General features: G+C 40.4%; 1 protein-coding gene across 5 annotated transcripts in view; it reads left to right on the top strand.

The window, feature by feature from the left end:
• Positions 1-15,220, top strand: part of akap7 (A-kinase anchoring protein 7) — a 218,456-nt gene that overhangs the window by 66,532 nt on the left and 136,704 nt on the right. For all 5 annotated transcript variants that reach the window (XR_015753417.1, XM_043683364.2, XM_043683354.2 and 2 more), the window contains exon 7: positions 12,930-13,077. Coding sequence is in view for 4 of the 5 variants with exons in the window: in XM_043683364.2 (XP_043539299.1) it covers positions 12,930-13,077 (148 nt within the window). In the remaining variant the exon portion in view is untranslated. The remainder of the gene's footprint in view (positions 1-12,929; positions 13,078-15,220) is intronic.

The raw sequence follows: 15,220 nt of genomic DNA, 5'->3' as shown, positions 1-15,220 counted from the left end.
TCCCTGGCTGTTCTTTGTTTGGCTTGCCCTATAATGGTAGTGTTGTCCCAGTCGAATTCATGTTGCTTGTCGTCTGCGTGTGTGGCTACTAAGGATAGCTGGTCGTGGCGTTTCGTGGCTAGTTGATGTTCATGGATGCGGATCGGTAGCTGTCTTCCTGTTTGTCCTATATAGTGTTTTGTGCAGTCCTTGCATGGGATTTTGTACACTACATTAGTTTTGCTCATGCTGGGTATCAGGTCCTTCGTTCTGGTGAGTTGTTGTCTGAGGGTGGCTGTTGGTTTGTGTGCAGTTATAAGTCCTAGTGGTCGCAGTAGTCTGGCTGTCAGGTCTGAAATGCTCCTGATGTATGGTAGTGTGGCTAGTCCTTTGGATTATGGCATGTCCTCGTTCCGTTGTCTTTCTCTTAGGCATCTGTTGATGAAATTGCGTGGGTATCCGTTTTTGGCGAATACCTTGTATAGGTGTTCCTCTTCCTCTTTTTGCAGTTCTGGTGTACTGCAGTGTGTTGTGGCCCTTTTGAACAGTGTCTTGATGCAACTTCGTTTGTGTGTGTTGGGGTGGTTGCTTTCATAGTTCAGGACTTGGTCTGTGTGTGTGGCTTTCCTGTATACCTTTGTGGTGAATTCTCTGTTCGGTGTTCTCTGTACCATCACATCTAGGAATGGGAGTTGGTTATCCTTTTCTTCTTCTCTCATGAATCGGATTCCTGTTAGTGTGGCGTTGATGATCCAGTGTGTTTTCTCTATTTCTGTGTTTTTAATAATTACAAAGGTGTCATCAACGTATCTCACCCAGAGTTTGGGTTGAATTTGTGGTAAGACTGTTTGTTCTAACCTTTGCATTACTGCTTCTGCTATGAGTCCAGAGATCGGTGAGCCCATGGGTGTTACATTGATTTGTTCGTATATCTGGTTGTTGAATGTGAAGTGTGTTGTGAGGCACAAGTCCAGTGGTTTAAGTATACCGTCTTTGTTGATAGGTTCAACGTCCTGTTGTCTGTTCTGTATGTCCAGCAGGTTGGCTATTGTTTCTCTGGTTAGGGTTTTGTCAATAGAGGTGAACAGTGCCGTTACGTCGAATGAGACCATAGTTTCTTCCTTGTCTATGTGTATATTTCTGATGATGTCCAAGAATTCCTGTGTTGATTGTATAGATTGTCTGGATCCACTGATCAGGTGTTTCAGTTTCTGCTGTAGTTCTTTAGCCAGTTTGTGTGATGGTGTCCCTGGTAGTGATACTATGGGTCTGAGTGGGATGTCTGGTTTGTGCACTTTGTGTAGTCCATAGAATCTGGGGGTGTTGTTGCTTTCAGGTTTCATTTTCAGGTATACAGGAAAGCCACACACAGACCAAGTCCTGAACTATGAAAGCAACCACCCCAACACACACAAACGAAGTTGAATCAAGACACTATTCAAAAGGGCCACAACACACTGCAGCACACCAGAACTGCAAAAAGAGGAAGAGGAACACCTGTACAAGGTATTCGCCAAAAACGGATACCTGCGCAATTTCATCAACAGATGCCTAAGAGAAAGACAACGGAACGAGGACATTCCGCAACCCAAAGGACTAGCCACACTACCATACATCAGGAGCATTTCAGAACTGACAGCCAGACTACTGCGACCACTAGGACTTATAACAGCACACAAACCAACAGACACCCTCAGACAACAACTCACCAGAACGAAGGACCTGATACCCAGCATGAGCAAAACTAATGTAGTGTACAAAATCCCATGCAAGGACTGCACAAAACACTATATAGGACAAACAGGAAGACAGCTACCGATCCGCATCCATGAACATCAACTAGCCACGAAACGCCACGACCAGCTATCCTTAGTAGCCACACACGCAGACGACAAGCAATATGAATTCGACTGGGACAACACTACCATTATAGGGCAAGCCAAACAAAGAACAGCCAGGGAATTCCTAGAAGCATGGCACTCATCCACAAACTCCATCAACAAACACATCGACCTGGACCCAATATACCGGCCACTACAGCGGATAGCTGAAACTGACAACTGGAAGCGGCAGGGACAGGCCACTATAAATGCCGGAGGAAACACCACAGAAGCGCTTCACAGGAGGCTCCCAAGCACTGAGGATGTCACCTAGACAGGGGACGAAACATTTGCAACAAAAATTTCCAGCTCGGCGAACAGAACCACAACAACGAGCACCCGAGCTACAAATCTTCACCCAAACTTTATAGTAAGAGATGATCTGGCTCACTACTGTCTTTTTTAAGGGCAAGAAATCTGCTGTCCTTACCTGGTCAGGCCTACATATGACTTCAGAACCACAACAATGTGGTTGACTTTAGACTGCCTCCTTTACAAATATTAGGACAATGAATTGCTGCTGTAACCAGCGGTGCTCACGTGTCACAATTAATTTTGACAAAAGATTATTGCACAAGATAGGAGTTCACAGTATTGAAGCTAATGTATAGGCATGTATTGTGGATTGGTTAATACCGAAGATGGAGATGGGTCTTTTCCAGATTGAAAGCACTAAGAGTGACTCAAGGGTCTATTTATAAACTTAACTAGACTTTTTTAGAAAGTTCACAGGCTCAATGAGGGTAATGCTATTGATGGTTAAATGGATTTCTAGAAAATCTTTGATGCAATGTGTGATGATATTTTGGCTTTAAGAAGTGTATTTTGTCCTGTTTCTTTTATGAAGAAAGGTTGCGACAGTGGTGAAGATTGGTCTGCTCCAAAGCCAATGGAGTAAACAACTTGCGAGGCCTTGTGGCTTTTTAAAAAAATTTGCAACAGTAGAAGCAGCCTGATTGGGTGGGGTCAAGCTCCCACAGAATGAAGATTTTTGTTTATTTCTAGCACTCAGTAGCAGGTGCTGGGGTCTTGAATCTGGACATGGAAGCTGTTTTTCCTTTCTCTGTTACAGCTAAAAGCTGGAGGTTCTCTCCCTGCTGATAGAATTGCACATGAGACAATCTATTATATTGCTTTCGCCTTTGCTCAGGGTGTGGTTATGGGATGTTACTATATTGGAACAGTTCCTGTTTAGTAGTTGAATAATCTATTATCCTGTTAAGTTTTCCATTAGAATTATTGCAATTGTTTTTGTTGTATTTTAGCTACAGTATATGAATAAAGTACGTTTGCTTCAAGACTGGTAGTTTGACCAATCAAATTACATCAGGAAGACAACCCGTGGCACTTGCCTTTGAAATAAGTAAAGTTAGGGTCTATGCTATCTTCTTCTTATATTTTGAGAGGGTTTAGTCTGGTCCATAACAAGTGCCATACAACAGAACTGAAGAAAGTTCTGTGTCATGGTATAAAAGGGACAGTAGCAACATGGATACAAAATTATTTGCATGATAGAAAACAGTAATGGTTACGGGTTTTTTTTAGGCTGGAGGAATGTTTGTAATGGAGTTTCCCAGGAATCTGTATTGAGACCCTTGCTTTTCCTAATATTACTGATCAGGATCTTGGTATACAGGGGACAATTTCAACAAATGCAGATGACATGAAACTTAGAAAAATTGTAAGTTGTGAGGTGGAACTCCAAAAGGATATTGACAGATTGCTAGTGTGAGCAGATAGCTGGCAGCTGAGATTCAATGTGGAACAGTGTGAGTTAATCTACTTTTGGAAGAAAGAATATTGAAGGACAATACAAAATAGGGAGTACAATTCCAAAGGAAATACAGGAGCAGAGGGCCTGATGTTAAACTTGTATAAGACACTTGTTGGATCTCATTTGTTATACTGTGGCTAATGTTGTAGGAAAGATATGAAAGCATTGGATTGAATGCAGAAGTGATTTACAAGAATACTTCCAGGAATTAGAAACTTCACTAATGAGGATAGATTGAGGAAATTAGGGATGTTCTTCTTCTAGAGAAGAAGGCTGAAAGGAGATCTAATAGAAGTTTTCAAAATAATGAGCAGGTTGGATGAGGTATACAGATGGAAGCTATTCTCACTCATGAAAGGAACAAGAATAAGGGGGGCATAGATTTAAAGTGATATGCAAAAGATACAAAGATGATGTGAGAAAGGCTTGTTCATGTAGTGAGTAGTTAGGGTATGAGATACATGCCTTGAAATGTAGAGTTCGGTTCAATTGAGGCATTCAAGAGGGCATTGGATGGAAATAGTATGCAAAGGTATGGCAGGGTTAAAAACCAGGAAATGGACACTAGATAATGATGCTCATTTTGAGAGCTGGTGCAGGCATAATGAACTGAATGGCTCTGAGCAGTAACAATTCTATGATACTGTGAGATAAGATTGAGAGAATGATCAGGTGGAGCTTAATGTCTGAAAGTGTGAGCTCTTGTATTTTGGTAAGAAGAATCAAAAGGCAAATTATTATTTAAATGAGAGACACTCCAAAGTGTAACAGAGGGATTTGAGTGTCCTTGTGCTTGAAATACCACAAGTCAGCAAGCAGGTGCAGCAGGTAATTAAGAAGGCAAATTGAATTTTGGTCTTCATTGGATGTTTGAGATTAAAAATGGGGAAGTCTTGTGACAACTGTACAGTGTTCGTGAGGCTGCATTTGGGTTACTGTGTACAGTTTCAATCCCCATGTTTAAGAAATGATATACTGGCATTGGAGGCTATTCAAAAGAGATTCCTTTGGCTGATTCCAGGGATGCAGTGGTTGACTTATCAAGCATGATTAAATAGATTAGGCCTTTTTTCAGTGGAGTTTAGAAGAAAGAGATTTGATCTTTTTGAAACATTGAAGATTCTGAGTGAACTTACAGGGTAGATGTTGAATAGATGTTTCTACCAGTGGGAGAGTTTTGAACTGGGGGACATAATTACAGGATAAGGAGATATTCACTTCAAACTGAAATGTGAAAGAATTTATTTTCTGAAGGAAGTAAATGGCTGGAATTCTCTAACCCAGAGTGCGGAGACTAGTGAACGCACATAGAACATTGAACATTGAACAGTACAGCACAGTACAGGCCCTTCGGCCCTTGATGTTGTGCCGACTCTATCCAACTATTTATCTGACTCTAAGATCAAACTAACCTACATAACCTTCACTTTACTATCATTCATGTGCCTATCCAAGAATCGCTTAAATGTCCCTAATGCATCTGACTCCACTACCACCACTAGCAGTGCATTCCGTGCATCCACCACTCTGAGTAAAGAACTGACCTCTGACATCTCCCCTAAACCTTCCTCCAATCGCCTTAAAATTATGCCCTCTTGGTATATCCATTTCTGCCCTTGGAGAAAATCTCTGACTATTCACTCTATCTCTGCCTCTCATCACCTTGTACACCTATATCAAGTCACCTCTCGTCCTTCTTCACTCCAATGAGAAAAGCCCTAGCACTCTCAACCTTTCTTCATAAGACATGCCCTCCAGTCCAGGCAGCATCCTGGTAAATCTCCTCTGCACTCTCTCTAAAGCTTCCACATCCTTCCTATAATGAGGCGACCAGAACTGAACATATTCCAAGTATGGTCTAACCAGGGTTCTATAGACCTGCAACATAACCTTGTGGCTCTTAAACTCAATCCCCCTGCTAATGAAAGCCAACTCATCATACACCTTCTTAACAACCCTATCAACTTGGGTGGCACTTTGAGGGGTCGAGGGACATGAACCCCAAAATCCCTCTGTTCCACCACACTGCCAATAATCCTGCCTTTAACCCTTTAAGAGGAAATGGATTTTGAAATATTGAGGATTTGAGGACAATGAGGCGCTGGCACTACACAGAATTTGATGCCCGGGATAGAGAGCCTTTAAAACAGATTTTATAGATTGGCAGACAGGATTGATGAGACAAATGTTCTTCTTTAAAATCTGTGGTATCATAGAAATTAATGTTTTCCTCTGTATTGTGATTTTAATGGGGAGCTGATAATTCAGAATGTCAATGAATTCCTCTAAATTCTCCTTCTGTGAGAATTCAAGTACATCATATGTCAATTCAAATATAGAACGTATTGTTACTGCGTGACTTCATTGTAGAGAGCTCAGATGGAATTTACTAAAACCATCCCAAAGGGATTACGAGAAGCTGAAGTTGCTCCCTGAAGAGCAAATAAGCCTAAGAGGATTTGATGGAGGTGTATAAGGTTAAGAACGGTTTCAACTGAATTAAATGGAAACTGTTTCCAATGGCAGAAATCTCAATAATAAGACAACATTGATTTAGCTTCATTTTAAGCTATTGGCAAAAGAACCAGTCCGTTGGAAGGACTGACTGGATTTCTCTTCAAAAGAACTGGTACAGTTTCAATTGCTGACTGGCTGCCTCCTGTGTGGCACTTTTTGATTCTACTTACCAAAACACATCGCAAAGGTGCTTGATCAGACCTGTTGATGGTTAAGGTCATGGATAAGGAGAGGTACGTGGAAATAGGAGAAGCAGAGGGGCCTATGATTTCTTTTCCTGGCTGTGCTCCAGGTTGTAATGACTTATTCTATACTATTTTCTTTTAAAGAAAACCCATCTGTCCCTTGAGTAGTTTGAAATATAATGCTGAGCATTGAATAACTCTTTCCTCCTGTCAACGAGAAATAAATTTTGCTCATGGGCACATGTAATTCAGTGTGACTTGTTCAACTGTGCAGTGAGCACATCAAAGATGAATGCTATAATTGCAAAAAAAAAACATGTAACCTTTTTTGCCAGTGTGACCATGATTGCAGAAAACAAGTCATCACATTTGATTGAATTAGACACCTTGTTAACTTGAATAATACTATAAACAATCGATATTAACTGTTTAAGTAACTTTGGAAAGGAGAATTGTGCTTGCTTTTCAATCTACCAACATCTGACATGCATTCAGAAAGAATGGTCCTTAAATTCTGAGAAAATTCTTATGCCTCATTTCTTGGAGGTTCCGCTAATTTCCTGGTGAATTTTATATTTACAATTTTATTACATATAGCAACCAGAATTTCTCAACAAAGTGTCTTGCAGACACAAAGAAACTCATTACTGTTTAAGAGCTTGTAGCAACTTGTACTTGCAATTTTTGTGCATGAAAGGAATATCCTATTTAAGCTTAGGGAGTCATAAATGTTGTGCAGGGATTGTGCTGGAACTTAACGAACTAAAATGATAAAACTTTATAACTTTGAATACCAAGCAATTCTACCAAATATTGCTCCAAGCACTGCAAAACATAAGAGTCCCTATAATGGCTAACATCCATTTCCCTTCCTCTCTCTTTAATATTAAAAATCACACAACACCAGGTTATAGTCAAACAGGTTTATTTGGAAACACTAGCTCCCACAACTCCACACTGTATACTCCACAACCACCTGATGAAGGGGCAGCGCTCTGAACGCTAGTGCTTCCAAATAAACCTGTTGGACTACATTCTGGTATTGTGTGATTTTTAACTTTGTACACCCCAGTTCAAGACTGGCACCTCCAAATCAGCTGTTTAATATGCCACTGTGGCTCAGGTGCAGAGAGGAATCGATAGGATCCTGTTCCCTAGATGCTGCCTGACCTGCTGTGCTGTTCCAGCAATAAAGTTTCAACTCATCCCGTTATTCACTCTTCCCCACTCCCAATAGTGAACAAATGAGAATTCAGCTCCAGGTTGTGTCTCTCCAAGTTTTTGCACCTATGAGGCAAGTGCTTCACATTTCACATTGTGTATCCTTCAACTCATGCCACAGGAGATCTACTAGTTCCACATAATGACTGCTGTACGGTAGAGCAATCATGCCAGAGAAACTAATTAGAATCTTTGTTAAAGTCCTTTGAAATAATATTCTCACCATTGGTTGCATGTATTATTATTTGGTTATTTTAATTCCATAAATTAGTATGATATCCATTAGGTCATTGACATCTCTTCAATCAATTCCCTCTCAGCTATATGTTATATAAAGAACATGCTGCTAGTAGAAAATAATTATATGGTGAAAAGACGCTTAACATAGGCTCTGATATTTATGTGAGATTCTTGTCTGCACTTTGTATTCTATTGTTTTGCTGCACACATAATATTTGAAGTGTAAATGTAAGCTTTTGTTTTTCAGTAGTTTTTTTTTGCCACAGACACTTTCGGCACAGGTGGTAATTTAATAGTCAGTGACTTTTAAGAAATACACTTTTCCCTTTCATCAACTATCATTTATATTCAAGTCCAACAGAAATTTTCCTCAGTTCGCTTGAAGTCACTAGAATCAAACAATGAATCTGTAAACTTTAGCAGGATTCTAAAACAGAAGAGTTTGGGTGGCACGGTGGCACAGTGGTTAGCACTGCTGCCTCACAGCGCCAGAGACCCGGGTTCAATTCCTGCCTCAAGCGACTGACTGTGTGGAGTTTGCACGTTCTCCCCGTGTCTGCGTGGGTTTCCTCCGGGTGCTCCGGTTTCCTCCCACAGTCCAAAGATGTGCAGGTCAGGTGAATTGGCCGTGCTAAATTGCCTGTAGTGTTAGGTAAGGCGTAAATGTAGGGGTGTGGGTGGGTTGCGCTTCGGCGGGGCGGTGCGGACTTGTTGGGCCGAAGGGCCTGTTTCCACACTGTAAGTAATCTAAAAAAAAAGTCTTTGATTTTCCATACATGATTTTAATTTTCATTGAAGTTAAATAGAAGTTCAATCAGATCTGGTAAACAATGGGCTCAGTTCAATATTGCATTTTTTATATGCCTGTCAAATTTGTAACATTCTACCCGTATAACTGTAATCATCTTAATATAAACAGTAAGAACATATTTTTTATTTTCCATATACCTTATCTAACTTTGTACTTTTGTCTACCTAATACTTTGTATTCAAGATCTCAACAGGTTCACCATTATCATTTATGCATTTTAAAATGAGTTGTACAATCAATTGTTTTCAGTTTGAACTTAGTTATTATAAGCAAAGTGGTTCAAGGTCACCCAGTTACTACATCATTTATAATTGTTGAGCTTTTGTCAACTGATAATTTAATTGTGCATAATGATAAATTAAAGTGTTTGATATGTTAGATAAAATTTATAAATGGACTTGACATTTTGCTTTATTCTTCAAGGAATGTTATGGTAAATTTAACACTTTCTTTATATCTGTGACACTCTGAATGGATTGGAAATTGTATTCTTTTTAAGTGATGGACTTAAAATTGGAGTAGGTAAAAAAAATGATTGACTTGAGAACAGTGCTTAAATATGTAGTAGACCGTGTATTCAAATGATCAAGTTTTCAGTTGTAAACTAGTAGCAAACATAAGTTTGGTTGATGATTTATGAATAAACATAAAGTTACATTGCCCTATTTTTGAAAGATTATTGATATATTCAATATTTTAAACAGAAAAATTAGAATAACCTCATCCCAACTGAACCCAAGCAATTACCTTGTAACTCAGAGCCCCACCAGAAACTGCAAAGGTTCACCAAAAATTAATTTGCCTCTGAATTTGCTTTCAGTCGCTATGTACTTGGCTGGTTTGCTAAATTGTCTGGATAACTAGCATGCAGATCAGATTAATGTGCTCGTTATGGTTTTTGATCCCTGCTCTGGCTGAGGTAGACTTGATGCCTGTCTCCTTGCTCTATTACTAGTAAAGCATCACGGTACTTTGTGGTTCAGTAAGCAGGGACATAGGACGCGGGAGCAGGAGTAAGCCATTCACCCTTTCATGAATAATTGTCAAGAACCAGCCATTGTGCAGAGAACCTAAGAAGATAAAATGTCAAAGGCAATGAAGGAAAGATCAGAAATGTGGTGGGAATCGAATTTTCATTTAATAACTATGTTAACGTTGCCATGCAGTGTGCAAACATGTCACCAGTTATTAAACATTTTTAATATTTTTACTATGAGGTGTTCATATGATGCACTGAAATATCACAAATCTGTTAGTATATGTTCACATAAATCCTGGAAGAAGTATATTCTTTGTGTTGGTCAAGAAATAAAACTAGATTCTCAAATTGTTGCTACCTCTGCATTCCAGAGGCTGACTTGCATTCTTCGTTTTCTTCCAGCCTATTTAGGGAACTCTGAGCTGTGTTGCTACTGGTACAGATGTGTACCAACTTCATGTAGGTGCCCATGACCCTGTATTCAGTGAATGCAAACACTGTTTTGCCCATTCTTACAACAGTAAACACTCTCTCTCGTTTACTGTCTCTCTGTCTCTGTCTCTCTCTTTCTCTCTGTCTCTGTCTTTCTCTCTCTCACACACACACTCACACACACACACACACACACACACACACAATTAGATGGAATTAAAAGTCTATGACTCACTTCTCCATTGTTGAGGGGACTGGATTATGATTTTTTTTTCTCAAATATATTTGCTTGTTTTCACAGAATATTGGTATTCCAATTTCTGCAAGGAAATTTTCAAAGCAACACTGCAAACTGGCTGTCTGAATAGTTCGAGACCTAAGCAGCAGTCTTTGAACTCACTCAGTATGTCACTAAACCTGCCATCCCAAAGCAATCCTGCTAGATTCCTGTCTTCTCCTCTCCATAATGCATTGGTTTTAAAATTCTCACCCTTGTTTTTAAATTCTTCCATTGCCTCACCACTCACAAATGTCTGTTGTATCCTCCAGTCCCAGAAATCTTTGAGATATCTGCACTCCCTATCCTGAGTTCCCCTACAAGTCAAATGTCAGTCTTCATCCAATTTGATTTGCATGATATCAGGAAATAGCAGAAAGCATTGGACACAGCAGAGCCTATTGGTCCTTAGCAACCTCGGAGTAGTATTGCAGAATTGTGCTGGAGAACTAGCTGTATCCTAGCCAAACCATTCCTTCACTGTTGCTGGTTCAAAATCTTTGAACACTTTCCTTCACAGCATTATGGGTTTACCTACGTCAAGTGGAGCACAGTGATTCAAGACGGCAGGTCACCACCATCCTCTCGAGCAATTGGGGTTGGACAATAAATGGAACTTTTAAAAAAGCCTTCTAAAAATTAATGACGATGGAGATCTATTCCTTGGAGTTACACGGAATACAATAGAAGATTGGCTATAGTGTTTGGAGGTTAACCATCTCAGCTTCAGGAATCCAGCAGTTCCTCAGGGTCGATACTTTCTAATCTAGAGATATTATAACATACTGATTCCTGATGAAGGAGTTTTGCCTGAAACATTGATTTTCCTGCTCCTTGGATGCTGCCTGACCTGCTGTATTTTTCCAACACGACTCTAATCTTGACTCTGATGTTATAACATACCTCTGGAGCAGGTGGAACTTGATCCCAGGCTTCCTAGCACAGGAGTTGGGACTTTATCACTGTACCACAAGAGTCCTAGTTCCTCAGAGTAGATATTTTCTAATCAACACACTTCAGAAGCAGGTGTGATTTGAACTATAACTGTACTATCACTGTACTATAAGAGTCCCAGTTCCTCAAGGTGAGGTCAGAGCTCCAATCACCTTCAGCTGCTTCATCAATGAACATCCCTCTATCATAAGGTCAGAAATGGGTATGATTCTTGATATATGCAATCTTTAGTCTGATTCATGACTCCCAAGATGATGAAACATTCCATGAACATCTGCAGCTAGACTTTGATAACAGCTAGGCTTGGAATGATGAGTAACAAGTAACATTCACAGCATGTGTCTATATCCAACAAGGCAGAATACACCCATAGCTCTTTGACTTTTACAGAAATTAACAACACCATTATCTTTGTAATATACTCAACCATCAACATTCCTGTGGATCTGAGCCTTAACTGAAATGAGCACATTAATACACCAATTACAAGCTTGAAGACTTAGAATTCTGCTGCAAGTAACTGAGCTCCTGATTTCCCCAAGTCCTGTCCAACATCTATGTTAGGAATTTGGTTGAATACTCCTCTTGTGCCTGGATAGGTACAGTTCAAACAACACTCGAAGTTTAACACCATCAGAACAAATCAGCCCAGGTTATTGCCACCATATCCACAGACATCCACCCCCTCCACCACTGATACTCAGGAGCAGCAGTGTATACCATCGACAAGAGAGAATAGTGAAACCTATTTCGGGTTCGTCACTGGCACCCTCCAAATTCAACAATGCCACCTGCAGGTTTCCCTCTGAGCCTCACCCAATCATGCCATCCAGAACTATGTTGCCTTGCCTTCACTGTCATTGGATCAAAGTCCATGAACTTCCTTCCTAACAGCACTTTAGGTAGACCTCCGCCACATGGAGTAGCACTTCAAGAAGCCAGATCAACAACATCTTTTCTAAGTTATTTAGAAGTGAGCAGAAGTTGCCGACCATTTCATTGACACTCTCATCCCATGAATAAATTAAAACAGAAGTTATTTAATCTGGTCTCTTCAGCATTTATAATTTTATTTGGTACACCATTGACTTTAGCTGCAATTCCCTCCCTAAATCTCTTGCTCTCTTTCTTCTTTTCACAAACGTATAGGCTGCGAGCCACCAACATGGCATATGGATCCTGTATCAGCACAAATACAGCATTTCCAACTGATTCACGCAAAATACCATACTCTTACCCAACTACCTTGCATCAGAGCGAGAATGACTGGTAGTGGTTTAGCCTGAGGGTCATCATGTCTCAGGCAAGGGGAGAGGTTGAGAAGGAGAGTCTTTAAGGCAGTCTTAGCTTGTGTGGGAATTGAATCCATGCTGTTGCTGTTACTCTGCATTACAAAGCAGCCATCTAACCAACTGAGCTAACTGACCATCTTAAATCCTCCTCTCACCAATTTATATATATTAGACAACTAAACAGGTTTTCCTTCAGAAATGTACCTATTGAAGAAAAATGAGAATTGCAATTTTATCATTAAATTGTTTGGTGCAATGTGAGCAGTCTAATTACAAAATTTGTATAAGGTTTCAAACACAGATTATGTGATATCTACTATTGCTGTTGAAGTGATCGCAGACTTATGATCGTTGCTGTTAACACTACAAAATTATTTACCTTTTGCAGGGAATTAAGAAATTTTCTCCAGAACTGTATAAAAGTTTTGAAGATCATTATTTGGGTGATGAGATTGTGACTTGTCTCCATCTTTGCTCAATGCAGAAGAAAAAGCAACCAAATGGCTATTACCACTGTGAGACATCAGTTCCTGTGGGTAAGTGTATAACAATGCTTTGAACTCACATGGAGTTTGAAATTAATGTACCATATTTTACATGATCTTTGCCATTATTCAGTGGCTTAAAGAACAGAGTCTCTTGCTCATACTTGTCTTTCTTGCTCTCCACTTGCTCCCTCCCTGTCTCTCTATCTTGCTCCCTCCCTCTATGGGCGGCACAGTGGCACAGTGGTTAGCACTGCTGCCTCACAGCGCCTGAGACCCGGGTTCAATTCCCACCTCAGGCGACTGTGTGGAGTTTGCACGTTCTCCCTGTGTCTGCGTGGGTTTCCTCCGGGTGCTCCGGTTTCCTCCCACAGTCCAAAGATGTGCAGGTCAGGTGAATTGGCCATACTAAATTGCCCATAGTGTTAGGCAAGGGGCAAATGTAGGGGCATGGGTGGGTTGCGCTTCGGCAGGTCGGTGTGGACTTGTTGGGCCGGAGGGCCTGTTTCCACGCTGTAATGTAATCTAATCTAATCTTTCTCCTACCCTCTCACTCTTTCTCTCGCCCCCCCCTTCTGCTTTCACTCCTCCCTTCCTTTCACTTCCCCTCCCCCTTTCTTCGCTCCTTTTCCCTCCTCCCCCTCTTTCCCACACCCTCTTTCCCTCTCCCCTCCCCTCATTCCATTTTACCCCTTTTCCTCTTTCCCCGTCTCTTTCCCTCTCTGTCCCATTTCTCTCTTTCCCTCTCTCTGTATTTCCTGTTTTCCCTCTCTTTCTTTCTCTGTCTCCCTCTCTCTCTTTGCCCCCTCTCTCTCTTGCTCTCTCTCTCTTCCTCCCACCTCTTTCTCCGCCCCCATCTTTTTCTGTTTTTCTCTTTCTCTGTGTGTGTGTGTCTCTCTTCCCCCTCTCTCCCTCCCCCCCACTTTCTCTCTCTCTCTCTCTCTCTCTCTCTCTCTCTCTCTCTTTCTCTCTCTCTCTCTCTCCCCCTACCCCTTTAATCAAAATCAAGCTTTGTGAATATTGAAATTTCAATCTTAACTCTGAGTTACAAAACTATGGTCCACCCAACATTCAATTTCCTCTTGCTCAAAAGTACATTATGTTGCCATGCTGAAGGAATGCTGCATTGTCCAAGATGTGTTGCTTTTGTTTGAGACATTAAACTGAGGCCCAACAGTATCTTCAGCAGAAGATACAAGGTTGCATGGCACTAGTGTTCCATTGGTTTTTGCATACTGACGCTATTTCAGTGTTATCCCTTTAAACTAGTCTTGATCATGGAAGAAAGTCTGTCTGATACTGTCCAGGCAGCCACACACCTGATCACTCCTGCAGCTTTGTAAGGTTTTTTTCTTAGCTTTATTTGAAGAAGAGAAGTTTGACATGTTTCGAATATAACCTTCTATCAACACCAAAAGGAGATGATCAGGTCTTTGATTTGATTGTTGTCTTAGGAATCCTGCACATTACCAAACATGTTTTCATGCATTAAGATAGTGATTCCTCATTAACTACATTTAATTTGCTGTTAAATGGTTTATCACATCTTGAAGTTATTTCAAATTTGAAAAGTTCAATTTTGTGGAGCAAGAGTTTACCTTTAAATTTAATCTCGTTTTCATTCCACAGCCGTTTTAATTTGCATGCATTAATAAAATGCTTGCTTCTGATTCTACATAAATAGCCCTTCATTTGTTTTATCATGCATGTTCTAGGGACAGGTCTAACAAAAATATTTGTTTTAATTCTGTGCATTGCAGATAAAATGCAAGGCCTGCATTACAACATCCATGATGTTGTTGTAAGTGTATTTGTTCTATCACAAGGGAGATTGGGCTGAAACCATAGCATTTGAGAGTAAAATAACCTCATTCAGGGTCTGCTGTATTATGAACTAAGCAGGAAGTTGCACTGTTGCTGGCAATGGATTCATTTGGCAGTGTGTGTTCCACATCACTGCTCTTGTGCCATTGTATAGCACAATGTTTTCCTTGTAGAATGATGGTGAATGGAGTTTGGCAGGCTGTTCTGATAAATATGTAACAGCAGTCTACTATCAAGGGAAGGGAGCTGTGACTGAAGCATGTTGTTATTCTGTTCTTCGACATTTAAGAATGGTCTTAAGATAAGAGGGGATGGTGGAAAGTTGCTGAGGATTATGGAAGATTTAGGTTTGAGGTAGCATCTATACAGC

This window comes from Chiloscyllium plagiosum, unplaced genomic scaffold (assembly GCF_037043375.1).
Source record: "Chiloscyllium plagiosum isolate Xiang-an unplaced genomic scaffold, Cpla_swu_hap1 HiC_scaffold_3, whole genome shotgun sequence".
NCBI lineage: Eukaryota > Metazoa > Chordata > Chondrichthyes > Orectolobiformes > Hemiscylliidae > Chiloscyllium > Chiloscyllium plagiosum.
This window is presented reverse-complemented; position numbering and strand designations above follow the sequence as displayed.